The sequence below is a fragment of the Triticum aestivum genome, chromosome 5D (assembly GCF_018294505.1).
Source record: "Triticum aestivum cultivar Chinese Spring chromosome 5D, IWGSC CS RefSeq v2.1, whole genome shotgun sequence".
Lineage (NCBI taxonomy): Eukaryota > Viridiplantae > Streptophyta > Magnoliopsida > Poales > Poaceae > Triticum > Triticum aestivum.
In genome coordinates this window covers 38,523,426-38,539,432 of record NC_057808.1, presented here as the reverse complement: position 1 = coordinate 38,539,432, position 16,007 = coordinate 38,523,426, and the positions used below count along the sequence as shown (strand labels likewise).

The following is a 16,007-nucleotide window of genomic DNA, read 5'->3' as shown; positions in this document are numbered from 1 at the left end:
GCATACGCATGCATGGACGTATGTGTTGCTGCGTTGCTGGTACTTGTGTTTGTCGATCCAGAAGAAAAGACACATCCGCTTGCATGAGCAAACTACGTGACAAGGTGACGGGCCCGAATCATGTGACGTGGGCATGCATGTGACACTTTCTATCAGCAGGCTGTCATCAATAATACTCCATCTACGTGAAGCTACGTAAACAGTTACATAAATTGCCTAAATTAAACTTGCCCCCCCGAATTTAACGTGGGGGTGGGGCCCGCCTCTCTCGATCTTCAATCAGTGCCCTCCATGTTGCTCTTTACGTTAAACACGTAAAGAAATTTACATAGGTGTAGCATCACTGGGCTGTCATTGGTCCTCTCAAGCGTTGGCAGCCACCAGTTTGTTAGCCGAAACATCTTGCTTGCTAGCTGGATGTTTTTCTTTTTTCCTACGCTCGAATCGATCGTCCGACACGCATGCATGATTACGCCAACGTATGTTTTGTCACCAAGTGTATATATACGTGGAACATGCATGCAATGCATGCAACATAAACCACCTGTCGATCTCTCCTGCCGGGTACGTGGTCGGTTCATTTTAGTCTAGCTAATTTGTGGCGTTAGAGTGTGAGCACATGCATATGCATGTACTACTTTTGTTTAGTTTATTTTTCCCTGGCCTAACAATAACGTACTACTATATCACTCACAGACCACACATTGATCGATCGAGGAAACGTAGTACCCACGAAGCATCTATCAAGTCATTAGCTAGCCATCTTGTGGTGGCCAAGGAGCCACACGCATACGCATGAATTAAATGATCATGCAAATTAACTAGCGGCTCACCTGATCGTGTGGCCAAGAGAGAGAGAGAGAGAGAGAGAGAGAGAGAGAGAGAGAGAGAGAGAGAGAGAGAGAGAGAGAGAGAGAGAGGGAGGGAGAGAAAGAGATGGTTTGCAGCTGCATGTTCGATCTGCCGGCGATTCGACCCTTTCTATTAGCTAGCTTGATGTGACGCGACATAGGTCAATCTGAAGATTTTGCTCTAGCTTAGGATCTAATTAATTAACCTGAGCGTGTGGCCATGGGAGAGAGATAAAGTTACCACGTTAGCAGCTGCTACAGGTAGCTGCATGTTCGATCTGTCGGTGAATCGACCCTTTTTAGTTAGCTAGTTTGATGTGACACCACATAGGTCAATCTGTAGATTTTGCCCTAGCTTAGCATCTCATTAATTAAGTGCCATTTTCATAACCCCGGCCTAGAGTCACGTGAGTGAAGTTACAAATTAAGTTTATTTTGTGAGAGTGTGTGCCAACATTTGACAGCATTGTAGTACAATCTGGAGCACTAGTTAGTACTTTATCACTAGTTAGTACCAGTCCACACGGGATCAGATCCCCTCTTGACACGGAATTGCTTAACTTTGGAGTATAAACTACTCCCTCAGTCCGAAAATAAATGTCTTAACTTTATACTAGCTTTAATACAAAATTATACTAAAATTAAGACACTTATTTTGAAACAGAGAGAGTATATGTAAAATATTCTTGAAAAAGATTGCCCAAAGAAGAGAACATTTGCCGGACATAGCTAAGTTATCATGAAATGATCTCTTATGTATTCAACACGGAGAACATGCGGACAGCGTGAATGTGGAAAAGGACCTAAACGTCATTGCCTAGCTCTCACTGGGCTGATGGTGTCCATGAATCATACTTTCAGGTTATCACGAGAACCACGACGGATCAGGCATGCATGGGGCTCATACCACCCTTATAATCATTAACATAAATCAAAAATCCATTTTACCTTTTCCTTGATCTGTTTGAAGTTATGTGCAATTTTCAAGGCTAATTATTTCAAAACTACACTAGAATGGTTTCCCAAAAATTAAGGGCTCATGTTTATTTGAAAGTACTCTAAAATTCGGAGTACACAGTGGACTTTTTCTTCTAAAAATTGAACTGAATATTTACAAATATCAAATGAAAATCCTTAAACTGTTTTCGGTGCAACTTACAAATAATCATTTTGAATGAAATTTCCAAATTTTCAGGCCATGTCTTTAATGAATTTCTAAAATTTGTCTTTAGTTAGACAACAACTTGAGGGTCCCCAATATCTTCTTAGATTTACGCGATGCACATAACCTAATATATACACCTTCTTGGCTGGATCCAGCGAGTGCGCTGCGCCGAGTTTAGCACTAGGTGAAGATTTCGTCGAGTTTAATATGTGTGCTCTACTGAGTTTATTTGAAACTCGCCATAAACGACGATTCTAGTAGTGGGGTCGAAAACATGTCCAGAATAGTCTTTTTGGTTGAAAACTTTATTTTCCTGTCTATATCGTCAGATGCACGCATCCATAAATGAAATGGTTGCATGCAACTAGGCTGCTCTCCCGTCTTGGTCCAGCCGGCCGGCCTTCGTCTCTCATCCACACCACCTTCACCCTGCGATCTCTTTCTTCCCTAGCTACGTACGTACACAAAATCTGTATCTATGGATTTGGCGTTTTCTGATTGTTCTTCATTCCCGGTCATGGGCACGTCGGTCTCCATGGAATGAGCGGCCTAGCTACGAACGTACCATTGCAGTTGCACTGCATGCACGCTACCAAACACTTGCTGCAAAAAGAAGAATTCGATCGTTAATTTGCACTATCAAGTGATGCTAATCACTAGTCCCACCGGTCCACACGGGATCAGAGCCCCTGCTGACCCGGAATTGCTTAACATGGGAGTGTGTAATAAAATGTAAGTATTCTCGGAAAAGATGCCCAAAAAAGAGGGGAACATTCGCGGGGCATCAGTAAGAGCATCTACAGCCGGACGTTTCAAACCCGCCTCCTACGCCCGGGCGGGTCGCCCGGTCACTGTCCGGTCACGTTTTTTGACCCAGGCGCCCCCCTCAAACGACCCTCAACGCTCGGGCTGACCGGCACCCCTCATATCCAGTCCCAATTTGGGCCGGATATGGAGCGTCCGTGTGCGCTCGGACACGCCCGCCACGTTGGACAACGACCACGCTGGCCCATCTGACCCCACATAAATTTTTCCCCATCCGCTCGCCAGACCAAACCCTAGCCATTTGAGTCCCCTCCCCTCCACTCCCCTCCGCCACCCAAGCTTTTCTCCGGCTCCTTACGGCCGTCTCCAGCATGACGGACAACGGATCCGAATCCTTCACCTCCAGATCCATCGACCCCGAGGAGGAGATGGCCGCCCGGCTAGCGCTCCGCCGCGCTCGGGAGGAGGCCCGTGCACGGCTGCGCTCGCACTCCATCCGTCGGGAATCCATTGCATCCGCCTAAATGGCGCATGGATATCGGCGCTAGCTAGGCCAGCCGTAGCTGGCTTGTCGGAGGCCGTGCGGTTCGTCTGGCGTCTGAACGCGCTGGCGGACGCGCAACCCCTCCGTTAGCGCGCCGAGCATCGTCACGCACCATGGGCCTCGTCCGACGAGGCCGTGACACGGCGTGCCCGCCGTGAAAGGCACCGGGCGCAAGAGGCGGCGGCAACCCTCGCGGCGGTGGACGTTGGCGAGGCGGAGTCACATTCTCCGGCGCCCCGTATGTTGGCGCATCAGTCTAGGTGCCGCAACTACATCGTGGTGGATGTCGGCGGCTCGTCCCCAGACGGATCCGTCATAGATCTGACATCCACCGGCACCCAACGGGTTCCGGGCTCTGATGAGAAAGAGTTGGGCATGGGAGACGGCGGCGCCTTGAGTCCCGTGAGCCAGCTCATGTCCCATGCCCTACCCTACCCTATCTTGCCGGCGACCGGACCAACACTCTGAGGGGCGCAGCCAGTCGCCAGGCATGGCCATGACGGAGAGCCGGGCGGGCGAGGAGCGGAACCTGACGAAGCTCCGCTCAAAGACCCACTACTAGAAAAACGGCTATAGCTAATATGGACATTAATGGCACACCATGTATGTGGTGCGCCACTGCTATATAGCAGTGGCGCACCAGAATCAGGTGCGCCATTGCTATGTTTTTACTAATGGCGCACCACATGAGCAGTGCGCCATTGCTATTTTTTTTGGTCCATCCCCCCCACCAGACATAGCAGTGGCGCACCTAGGTGTGGTGCGCCATTGCTAACGTCTCACACACACAAACACACCCCCGGGATCGCCTTTTAGGTTTTTTAAAAAATAAAAGAAAATGATAAAATATTCAAAAAAAATTAAAAAAAATAGATGCCCATGTGTTATGTGTTCTAGTTGTTAGAAAAATTAACAAACATGAATTTTGAATTTTTTTTGCAAAAGGCCGCCGTGTTTCGGTAAAATGGCCGTAACTTTTGCATACGACCTCCGATGAAAAAGTTTTTTATATGAAAAATCATCTACTCGAAAAGTTATATCCGAATTCAACTGGGGGAACCCGTTGAAGATTTTTAGAATCCCCAAAGACCTAACCGAATAAAAGATACGATGCTTTTAAGATCTGGAGGCAAAAAAATTCAAAAAAATAAAAAAAATTAGTAGTGGCGCACCGTGGGTGTGGTACGCCATTAGTAATTTTCCCGCCTTCCAAATTCAAAAAAATAAACAAAGTTAGTAGTGGCGCACCATGGGTGTGGTGCGCCATTACTAGTTTTGAAATTTCAAAACTAGTAATGACGCACCACACCCGTGGTGCGCCACTACTAAGTTTGTAACGCCACAACCACTATATATATTACCTCTTCTTCCTCCTCCCCTCCATCACTTCTTCCCTTTTCTACCTACCTCTTCTTCCTCCTCCCCTCCTCCATGCCCCTCCCTCCTCCTCACGGCTCTCCGACGACCTCCTCCTCCCTCCTCCTCACCACTCTCCGACGACCTCCTCCTCCCTCCTCCTCACGGCTCTCCGGCGACCTTCTCCTCCTCCTCCTCTCCGGCGACCTCCTCCTCCTCCCCGGCGACCTCCTCCTCCTCCTCTCCGGCAACCTCCTCCTCCTCCTCTCCGGCGACCTCCTCCTCCTCTCCGGCGACCTCCTCCTCCTCCTCTCCGGCGACCTCCTCCTCCTCTCCGGCGACCTCCTCCTCCCTCCTCCTCACGGTCTCTCCTCCTTGTCTCCTCTCTCCTCCTTCCTCCACCCTCCTCTCCTCCTCTTCTCTCTCCTCCCTCCTCCTCCCTCCTCTCCTCCCTCCTCTACTTCCAGCCACATGTGGAGCTTCCCGGCACAAAGAACGTACCAGATCCAGAACAAAATTCGAAAAAATTGCCAAAAAAAAAGTACCAAATCCAGATCCAGATTTCAAAATTTTAGTAGTGGCGCACCTGTTAATCTTACCAGTGGCGCACATGTATGGTTAGTAATGGCGCACCAGGTGGTGCGCCACTACTATCTGGATTACTAATGGCGCACCAGAGGTGCGCCATTAGTATTTGTTACTAGTGGGGTGGTAATAGTGGCGCACCTATAGTGCGCCATTAATGGCAAAAATAGGTGCGCCACTAACAGGCCTTTTTCTAGTAGTGACCGCTGCGTTGCATGTAAAAATATGGATTTGAGGTTTCTAATTTGAGGTATCCAGATGTGGAATCTATTTTTTGAGACGGGACCAGTCACTGCCCACGAACACGTCAGCTTGCGTTTGAGGGGTCGGATTTGCTAAGTCCGGTTGTAGATGCTCTAAGTTCGCAAGAAATGATATCCTTTGGATTCAACGTGGAGAACATGTTGTCCTAAACAAACATGGAGAACATGAGGAGGGCGTGAATCATACTTTAGGGTTAGTACGAGAAGCACGACGCTTCAGGCATGCATGCATGGGGCTCACACCACCTTTGTTTCTTGTTGCTTGATTTCGGAGGAGAACCGGATGCATCCCCTCCTTTGCCAGTCTTACCAATTAGCGGAAACCAATAAATAAATCCAGGAATTGAGGTTTGCTTATGTTAATAGAAGTTGATCCGTAAATAATGGTGGATCAGTCGACGATGATAATTATGTGTCGTGTTGGTTTATGCCTTTCCATTTGATGCCGGTGAGCACTTCTACATGGACTGCCTCCAACAGCGGAAAGAAGCAGGGAGAATAGAAAAGCTTGAGCACTGCAGTGATGGGGACTGCCGCTTGTGGTGCAGCGCAGCACGTGGGACGTGCCTCGCAATTTGCTGCCACTCGCACCGACACGGAGAATACCGACCCTAGTAACATACACATATTTCTAGACTATGTTACTATTTTCATAGTGGATAGTAAACATAAGTATGATAACATGTAAAGCTTCATTTATTAGGTTATAGACTCATATTGCATCGGGACATGTGATGTTACAGTAACTAGCTAAGTTACTACAATTACCTCTCTCCTCATTAACTCACTGCCACATAAGCAAATTTACTGAGTTGGACTCGATATTACTGCTGAAGTTACTCCCACTGTGGCTAGTCTAAGCAGTCGGTGAATATGCACTACTACAACGTGCTGACTCGGCTTCTGCCAACTGTCAGTTAAAATGACAGCACCAACAGCAACACTCTCAGCTTATAGTATAAGGCGTGCACGTTAGGACTGCAGTCAGCTGCTGGGGTCAAACCCAAATCTCATGAAGCCATTAATCTAGCAGTCATTAGAACTACTCGTTAGTGTCTTGATAATTTAATAGTCACCGCAGCTTAAGAAGATCTTTCCATGATCTTGTAGTCCGGTCGCCTGTAAACAACAGTGTCATAAAACCAATGATGATGACGTGAACTTCATGCCACCTAAGTTACTCCACGAGTAAATTGCACAGAAGTACCACAATTGGGGCATTGGAAGCAGATTGGTACCAAGATTGGTAATTTTTACGTGTCAGTACCAAGATTGGGGCTAGCCGTTGCAAAAAAAGACTAAAAGCTCGTTTTGTACGTATTGACACTAAAGCTGACCGATTGGGCCCGCCCGTCAGGCGCCACGCTGGCCAGTGCGCGCGTCGCTTGCGCTGGCTGCGCGCTGACTCGGACGAGGCCGGCCCGTTGGTGCGACCGAGCCAGACCCCGACCCCGCTCTGCCCTGTTCCTTTTCCTCGCACCCTCGCCGTCGGCTGCCTCCCCGCCCACCCCGCCGCCGCCGCACCACGCCGCCGTAGCCATGGATCGAACTGCTTAGGCGCTGTCACCTCCCTCGCGCCCTCCTCTCCTCCGCGGCTGCTGTGCCCTAGGCGACGATGGCCTCGGCGACTCCGGCAGGCGGCGATGGCCTGGGCGATGCGAGCGGCGGCGACCTCCCCCGCTTCGATGGCAGTGGCGGCTACTCCAGCTCGGAGTACAGTAGCGCGGAGGAAGATTTTGCGGAGCCGGCGTTGTCGATGGAGCAGAGGCTGCGGCTGGCGCGAATTTGGGTGGACAACCCTAGCACCGCCCATCACTGGACTCATGGCTTCGGTGGTGTTCTGTAAGTGCTCCACTGTTCCATTCTTGCTCCATTCTTGCTCACTGAAATTGGGGATTAGGGTTAGAGTTTACTGCCTGCATGTTTAGCACTCTAATTGCTAGGCCTAACTAGAGCAGAGTAGTATAGTGGATTACATGAGTCCTAACTAGAGCAGAGTAGCATTATGTGTTACCTAACTGGAGCAGAGCAGAGCAGCATCAGTGGATTACATTGTTATTTCTTAGTCCAAATTGTCAGAGCAGCATTAGGTGTTACCTAGCTAGGGTAAATAAAAGCTTTGCTTATATGTTAACTTAAACAAAGCTCTGTTTATATGTTAACTTGTGTATATGTTAACTTAAACAAAGCTCTGTTTATATGTTAACTGAAACAAATCTTTGTTTATATGTTAGACAATATGTTAAGTAAAATTGTTTATTAACCAATTTTGTCTGTTATTTCATTTTGCAGTTTGTATGATGACATTTTGGATGTTAGGTTCTATTTTGATGCTTCAGAAATGTTAGAGCTGAAGCTCTGCAGTTCAGATGTAACATACCTGAATATGATTGCAGTGATGGAAACCCAAGGATTTAGTGAATATGATCTGCTGTTTCACATTGAGAATCCAGATTTAGGGGAGAAAGGATTGGAGATGGTAGAGAGTAATGCTGAGTTGCAACTAGTAAAGAGGCAGGTTGAGGAGTGTAAGGTTTTAAATTTGCTAGTGAGGGCATGTCCACCTCCTTGCAGCAAGTTTGAGAGGCAAGAATTATCCACTGTTGTGTATGAAGAGCCTGTGTTATATGATCTCAGTGAGCCACCCATCTATGCTGTTGATGAAGAAGGAGTTGCCTTTGAAAGTCAGAGTAGCAGCTGCAGTTTAGCTCATGGTACTGGTGTTTGCACACAAGAGAGCAAGAATGTAAAAGGAAAACTGAAAGCTGTTTTGGAAATAGAAGAAGAAGAGGGATATGATGGCAGTGGTGGTTCTGATTGTGAAGGTGAAGATGACAGTGATGTAAACCCTTTTTATATGGGTGATGCTGATGACATAGAGATGGATGAGGGAAAGAAACAGAGAGAGTATGATGAAGTAGAAGAGGAACAAACAGATGATGAAGAATCTGAGGAGGAAGAAATGGTGCATTACTCGGGTGACACAGAGGTTGAGGAACCTTTTGAAATGGATGAAGATGACAAGGTTGTTTCACAGGATGAAGAAACTGTAATTGTACATGAAGAGAAGAAGAAGAAGAAACAGAAGCTTCCAGTTAGGAAGGGCCTACAACAAGGACACATTCAAGTGTAGTTCAAGAGGAGGAACCTGATTTCAAACCTTCATCTGATGAAGAAGAGAAAGGATTGTTGAAGGAGGCTGATGATGATGGTTATGAGCCATTGTCATTTGTGCTGCCAAAGAAAAGGAAGAGCAGGGCAAAGCAGAGGCCTCCTAGAAAATGGTACAATGAGAAAATGGAGGCACCACATGAGCAATTATGTCTAAAGATGTGTTTCAAGGATCAACATCAATTCAGAGAGGCTTTGTTGAACTTACACATCACTCAAGGCAGAAACTTCAAATATCATAGGAACTCAGATCAAAGAATAATTGTAGAATGCAACCAAAAACATTGCAACTTCTTTATGGTGGCAGCAGTTATAAAAGGTGAAACTACTTTTGTAATTAAGAAGATGAGAATTAAGCACACTTGCCCTATTAGTACAGAGACAACAAGGGTAAGTGCCAAGTGGCTTGCACAGAAGTATGAGTCACTGTTCAGATCTGATCTAACAACTGGCATTCAGACTTTGATTGATGCCTGCATGGAGAAGTATGGTGTGGATGTGCCCAAGTCAATGGCATATAGGGCAAAGAACCTAGCTATTGATGCTGTGCTAGGAGACCACAAGAAGCAATACCCTAGGTTGAAAGACTATGCTCAGACAGTGATGGATACAAACCCTGGGAGTAGAGTAGTAGTCACTACTGTAACTCCAACACCCACTGAAAAAATCCCCCATCCAGGTCCAAGATTCCATGCTATGTTCTATTGCATCAATGGAGCAAGGGAGGGGTTTCTCAAGGGGTGCAGACCATTCATTGGTTAGTTTGTTCACCTTGTGCATTAGTTACATATTGTTTCATCTTGAAATGCATTTGAATGTTTTTAATACTGAATTTGCTTGCTCATTCAGGTGTTGATGGGTGCTTCATTAAGTTAACTACTGGTGCTCAACTACTTGCTGCCACTGGTAGAGATGGCAACAACAATATATACCCACTAGCATTTGGTATTGTTGGGCAAGAGGACACACCTAACTGGTGTTGGTTTCTACACCAACTTAAAATCTGCCTAGGAGGAGAAGTGGGAAGGTTTGGTCCATATACAATAATGTCAGATAGACAAAAGGTATGTGCTTGCATCTTATGTCATTGTTCCTATATGGTTGTTTTGTGCTAGATAGTAGCTTAGCTAGTTTAATTGTGTGTCCCAGGGCCTACTAAATGCAGTGAATGCTGTCTTTCCTAAGTGCAACCAAAGGTTCTGCCTTAGGCATATCTATGCAAACTTCCAAAATGCTGGGTTTAGGGGGGAAGATCTGAAAAAGTGTATGGATAATGCTGCCTATGCATATAGTGAACACAAATTTAACATTGCAATGAATGACCTTAGAGCTGAGTGTGAGCAAGCTTGGGAGTGGCTTTGTCAAATACCCAAGAAAACATGGGCAAGGCATGCATTTGACACAAACTGCAAGACTGACCTTGTAGTTAACAATTTATCTGAGGTGTTCAACAAGTATGTCCTAGATGTTAGGAAGAAACCAATTAGGACAATGTGTGATGGAATAAAGGATAAGCAGATGGTGAGGTGGCATAGGAATAGGGAGAGTGGAAAGAAAGCTAGATGGGACATAACACCCCATTATAGTGAGAAGCTAGAGGTTGAGAAGGAGAGGGCCAAATATTGCAAACCAATTCAAGCTGGTGTGGACTTGTGGCAAGTTACAAGTGGGCAGCAAACCCATGCTGTTAACTTGCAAATGCACACATGTGGGTGCAGAAAATGGGACCTAAGTGGCATCCCATGTAACCATGCCATCTCAGCAATAAACAAGGCCAAAAGAAAACCAGAGGATTATGTCAGCAAGTTCTTCAAGAAAGAAATTTATCTGGCAGCTTATGAACCAATGATCTATCCAGTTCCTGGTGAGCATGACTGGACAAGGACCCCTGGTCCAGACATTGACCCACCTGCATTTAAAGTGAAGAGAGGAAGAAAGAAAGAGAAGAGGATCAAGGGGAAATTTGAAGTTCCAAAGCCTAAGGCGACATCAAGAATGGGGACTATAACATGTGGCAATTGTGGACTGCAAGGACATAGGTACACAAGCTGCAACAAGCAGTTGAAGCCTGAGCTGGCTTTGAGGAAGAACAAACATGTGGTAATCCTCTAATAAGTAGTAACAGGTTTTCCTTCTTGTACATTCTATTTTTTTAAGTACTAACTCATTTTCCTTCTTTGTTTATGCAAGCCTCTTGCAAGGAATTCCAATACTGGTGCTGCTGCTACTACACAAGCATCAAGAACTTCTCATCCATCTCCTACAACAACACCAACAGCTGGAACAGCAGCTGGGAGAGGAGCTGGGAGAGGAGCTGGGAGAGGGGCTGCAGCTCCAGCTGCTGGGAGTGGTGCTGCTAGAGGTGCTGGTAGAGGTGCTGGTAGAGGTGCTGCACCAGGTGCTGGGAGAGGGAGAGGTACATTCTCTGCCCCAAGGCAATCTGGTCCCTCCACATCTACTGCTCCCTCCACATCTACTGCTGGGAGAGGGAGAGGTACATTCTCTGCCCCAAGGCAATCTGGTCCCTCCACATCTACTTCTGGGAGAGGTGCTGGTGGTACACATAGTGGATGGAGGAGCTACTTCTATGCAAGTGGTAACTAGATACTTCATGTGTGTGTTCTTGCATCCTATGATACAATGTGGATGTACTTCTATGCTTTGGTTGTGTACTTTAAGAATCAATGCCATATATGGCTTTTGTTCATGTGGATGCATCTGATGAGTGAATGCCTGGATGTTCTTGCATCTTATTGATATGTTGTCTATGCTCAAAATGGTTCTTTTTAAGATTGATATGTTGGTGGCTCGGGGTCGACGAAACCACCTAAAGGCATCATTTAGGGTTTTGGTGGCTCGGGGTCGACGGAACCACCTAAAGGCATCAACTAGGGTTTTGGTGGCTCGGGGTCGACGGAACGACCTAAAGGCATCAACTAGGGTTTTGGTGGCTCGGGGTCGACGGAACCACCTAAAGGCATCATTTAGGGTGTTGGTGGCTCGGGGTCGACGGAACCACCTAAAGGCATCAACTAGGGTCTAGGGTGGCTCGGGGTCGACGGAACCACCTAAAGGCATCAACTAGGGTCTAGGGTGGCTCGGGGTCGACGGAACCACCTAAAGGCATCAACTAGGGTTTTGGTGGCTCGGGGTCGACGGAACCACCTAAAGGCATCAACTAGGGTTTTGGTGGCTCGGGGTCGACGGAACCACCTCAAGGCATCAACTAGGGTCTAGGGTGGCTCGGGGTCGACGGAACCACCTAAAGGCATCAACTAGGGTTTTGGTGGCTCGGGGTCGACGGAACCACCTAAAGGCATCAACTAGGGTCTAGGGTGGCTCGGGGTCGACGGAACCACCTAAAGGCATCAACTAGGGTTTTGGTGGCTCGGGGTCGACGGAACCACCTAAAGGCATCAACTAGGGTCTAGGGTGGCTCGGGGTCGACGAAACCACCTAAAGGCATCAACTAGGGTCTAGGGTGGCTCGGGGTCGACGGAACCACCTAAAGGCATCAACTAGGGTTTTGGTGGCTCGGGTCGACGGAACCACCTAAAGGTATCAACTAGGGTCTAGGGTGGCTCGGGGTCGACGAAACCACCTAAAGGCATCAACTAGGGTCTAGGGTGGCTCGGGGTCGACGGAACCACCTAAAGGCATCAACTAGGGTCTAGGGTGGCTCGGGGTCGACGGAACCACCTAAAGGCATCAACTAGGGTCTAGGGTGGCTCGGGGTCGACGGAAGCACATAAAGGCATCAACTAGGGTCTAGGGTGGCTCGGGGTCGACGGAAACCACATAAAGGCATCATTTAGGGTTTTGGTGGCTCGGGGTCGACGGAACCACCTAAAGGCATCAACTAGGGTCTAGGGTGGCTCGGGGTCGACGGAACCACCTAAAGCATCATTTAGGGTTTTGGTGGCTCGGGGTCGACGGAACCACATAAAGGCATCAACTAGGGTCTAGGGTGGCTCGGGGACGACGGAAACCACCTAAAGACATCAACTAGGGTCTAGGGTGGCTCGGGGTCGACGGAAGCACATAAAGGCATCAACTAGGGTCTAGGGTGGCTCGGGGTCGACGGAACCACCAAAAGCATCATTTAGGGTTTTGGTGGCTCGGGGTCGACGAAACCACATAAAGGCATCAACTAGGGTCTAGGGTGGCTCGGGGACGACGGAAACCACCTAAAGACATCAACTAGGGTCTAGGGTGGCTCAGGGTCGACGGAAACCACCTAAAGACATCAACTAGGGTCCAGGGTGGCTCGGGGTCGACGGAACCACCTAAAGCATTCAACTAGGGTCTAGGGTGGCTCGGGGTCGACGGAACCACCTAAAGCATCACTGTAACATAACATATGTAACTATTCCTTTTGCAAATGCATTTAAGAATTTAACCATCACTCTAACATAAGCATCACTCTAACATAAGCATCACTCTAACATAAGCATTACTTTTGCAAATGCATTTAAGCATTTAAGCATCACTATAACATAAGTAACACTGGAGTTCAACACATTATAGAATACACATCCATTGTTCACATTACATAGTGGAGTTCAAATGCACAATCCATCCTTTTCTCACAAAAGGATGAATAGCATAACTACTAGGTACATAAACAACCAGAGTTCACAATTAGTACTAGAACCATACATTACACAACCATAATTCTAAGTTACTAGGTCATTGCACAACCATCATTCCCAAAAGGTCTGCAATGCCCACTAATCTCAAGTCATCTTGTTCAGTTCTGCAAGATGGCCTGGATCCCCTTGATCTTCTCCTTCAGCTTCTCCTCTGCCTTGATGAGCTCAGTAATCTTAAACTCTTGCATCTGCTTCTCTTCATTATGGTTTTCCTTGAGCTTCAGCAGATCAGCAACCTGGAGCTTCAACTCTAGCTTCTCTTGGGTGAGCTTCTCCTCAAACTTTGTGAACTCTGCATTCTTCAACTCCAAATTCATCCTAGCCTCACTCAACAATTCCTTCTCTTTCATATTCTTCAACTTCAAGTTTTGGATGACAGTTGCTTGAGCACTTGTCAGGTTGCACAGGAGTTCATACTTTTGTTGAAGCTTCTGTGCAGCTGCATCTTTCTTTGCCATTTCTGCATTCATACCAGCCACCAATTCAGCTCTGCATTGGTGCTGATATGTGACAGCAGACTGCAGATAACTGAAATCCACAACCCTATCCTGCTGAAAGTCCACAAGTTGATGCACATCTTTCACTAACTTGTCATAGTCTGCATCCAGCTTGTTCTTTTCTTCTGTCAACTGATGAATAGTTAGAGCACTTTGAAGATTATCATTCACCCTAGCAGACTTGCTCTCTTCAACCATTGACCAAAGCTTCAGCAATGCATTCTCCATTGTTGGGGGCCACTGCTCATCAACCCACTGAACAAACCCACAATTCTGACCTTCCTGGAAAAATTAGAAGGGCAAAATTTAGTACAATACAACTACTAAGAGTACCAAGCAACAGTTAGTTCATGGCAGTACCTAATGTTGGCACTGACATTAACTGGATTTGCATAGCCATTTGCTAAGCAACAGGACCACATTGTAAAATAAATTAATGTAATCCTACAATGGATGATCAACTCATATATTTACCAGGCACCGGAGTAACACTCCATTCAACTTAGAACTTGCTAAGCAACCATGTGCTAAGCAACAACAGTTGCTAAGAATTGACCATTAATATAATGGAATCCTAACAGTAATAAGCAACACAATGTGAACTACTTTGCCCACCTAAATACACTACACTAGCCTGCAGCAACAAACTAGCTAATGAGACTACCTACTGTCAGCAGTAAGCAATAGTTACTAACTGGCTCCACTGAACTTAATATTGAGCAACACTGCATTTGGAAAGAAGTGTAAATAAATAGCATGTGCACACAACAGGAGCATATATTTTAGCAGAAATGCATTCCACTGAACTTAATAATGATCATTCCTAACAAATTTAGCATGCACATAACTGAATCACAGGTGGCAAACAAGACTCTGCCACTTTCAATGAACACATCCAGTGCTTAATCACCAAGGCAAGAAAATTACCGGCTCTGCACATGCTAAGAACCTTCTCCCAGTCATTGTTCCTTCAAACGCAACAAGCCTCTCTGATGGCTTCCCATGCTTCTCGCACAACACTATCAGATCTAGCTCAAGACCCTTGTAATCCGGGTCCTCAAGAGAGAAAGGCACCTGCCCAAGCAAAATCCAAGTTACCATCATGTGCAGAGGACGAGGACAAATCAAATCAAACGAAATCATAACAACAAAGACCACCTACACACAAAAATCCCCAAATTTCCTAAACCTAACCCTAACCCTAGCTCCAATGGAGTAACTTACCTGGTTCAGCCCATCGGTGGAGGTTTCGGAGTGCATGTACGGGAGGCTTGAGTTGTCGTCGCTGCTCTCGTCCTCCAGAACCATGGCTGCGGCTGCGTGCTGTGGCGGCCGGCGGTGGCGGGCGCAGGCGACGGCGAGGCAGAGAGCAGGAAGAAAGAAAGAAGAAGGCGAGCGGGGTCGGGGTCGGGGTCTGGCTCGGTCGCACATGAACGGTGCGAGCCGGCCTCGTCCGAGTCAGCGCGCAGCCAGCGCAGGCGACGCGTGCACTGGCCAGCGTGGCGCCTGACGGGCGGGCCCAATCGGTCAGCTTTAGTGTCAATACGTACAAAACGAGCTTTTAGTCTTTTTTTGCAACGGCTAGCCCCAATCTTGGTACTGACACGTAAAAATTACCAATCTTGGTACCAATCTGCTTCCAATGCCCCAATTGTGGTACTTCTGTGCAATTTACTCTTACTCCACCTTGGGGAACAAAGGGGCAGCTGTCTCGCTCTGATTCGCTGCAGAGTACTTTACTGCCCAAGTGGCTGGTCCCAGCGGTACACGTGTCCGATCCTGGCTTGCTTCACTAGATTGATCTCCAAAATCTAAACTATACTGGTAACGGTGATTGTCCTAAAATCCTTAATTATTCTGGTCGTTTGGTCCGTCTCGAAAGATAGGAGCAAAAGGGTGTTCGGCAAGATACACACCCCGATTCAGCGTATGATGGATCGAATTAAGGCGGGAGCATAGCAATGGGCCATTGCAAGCAATCATTTTCGATAAAGGGTAGATTTTTTTTGAAAAACTTTCAATCTATTCATCTTCAAGCAGTACAACGAACATCAGAAATAAAAATTACATCCAGATCCGTAGACCACCTAGCGACGACTACAAGCACTGAAGCGAGCCGAAGGCGCGCCGCCATCATCACCCCTCCATCGCCGGAGTC

At 47.1% G+C, this 16,007-nt stretch overlaps 2 protein-coding genes across 2 annotated transcripts; one reads left to right on the top strand and one right to left on the bottom strand.

Moving 5' to 3' along the window:
• The first annotated feature begins 8,694 nt into the window (after positions 1-8,694).
• Positions 8,695-11,429, top strand: LOC123120198 (uncharacterized). The gene is made up of 5 exons (XM_044540193.1): positions 8,695-9,457; positions 9,550-9,764; positions 9,850-10,800; positions 10,891-11,116; positions 11,380-11,429. The coding sequence occupies exons 1-5, from the start codon at positions 8,827-8,829 to the stop codon at positions 11,427-11,429; spliced, it is 2,073 nt and encodes a 690-aa protein (XP_044396128.1). The 5' UTR covers positions 8,695-8,826.
• A 2,021-nt stretch (positions 11,430-13,450) lies between these two features.
• LOC123120197 (uncharacterized) lies at positions 13,451-15,157 on the bottom strand. The gene is made up of 3 exons (XM_044540190.1): positions 15,074-15,157; positions 14,777-15,007; positions 13,451-14,131 (listed from the first exon to the last, which is right to left on the bottom strand). The coding sequence occupies exons 1-3, from the start codon at positions 15,155-15,157 to the stop codon at positions 13,451-13,453; spliced, it is 996 nt and encodes a 331-aa protein (XP_044396125.1).
• Positions 15,158-16,007: the final 850 nt, after the last annotated feature.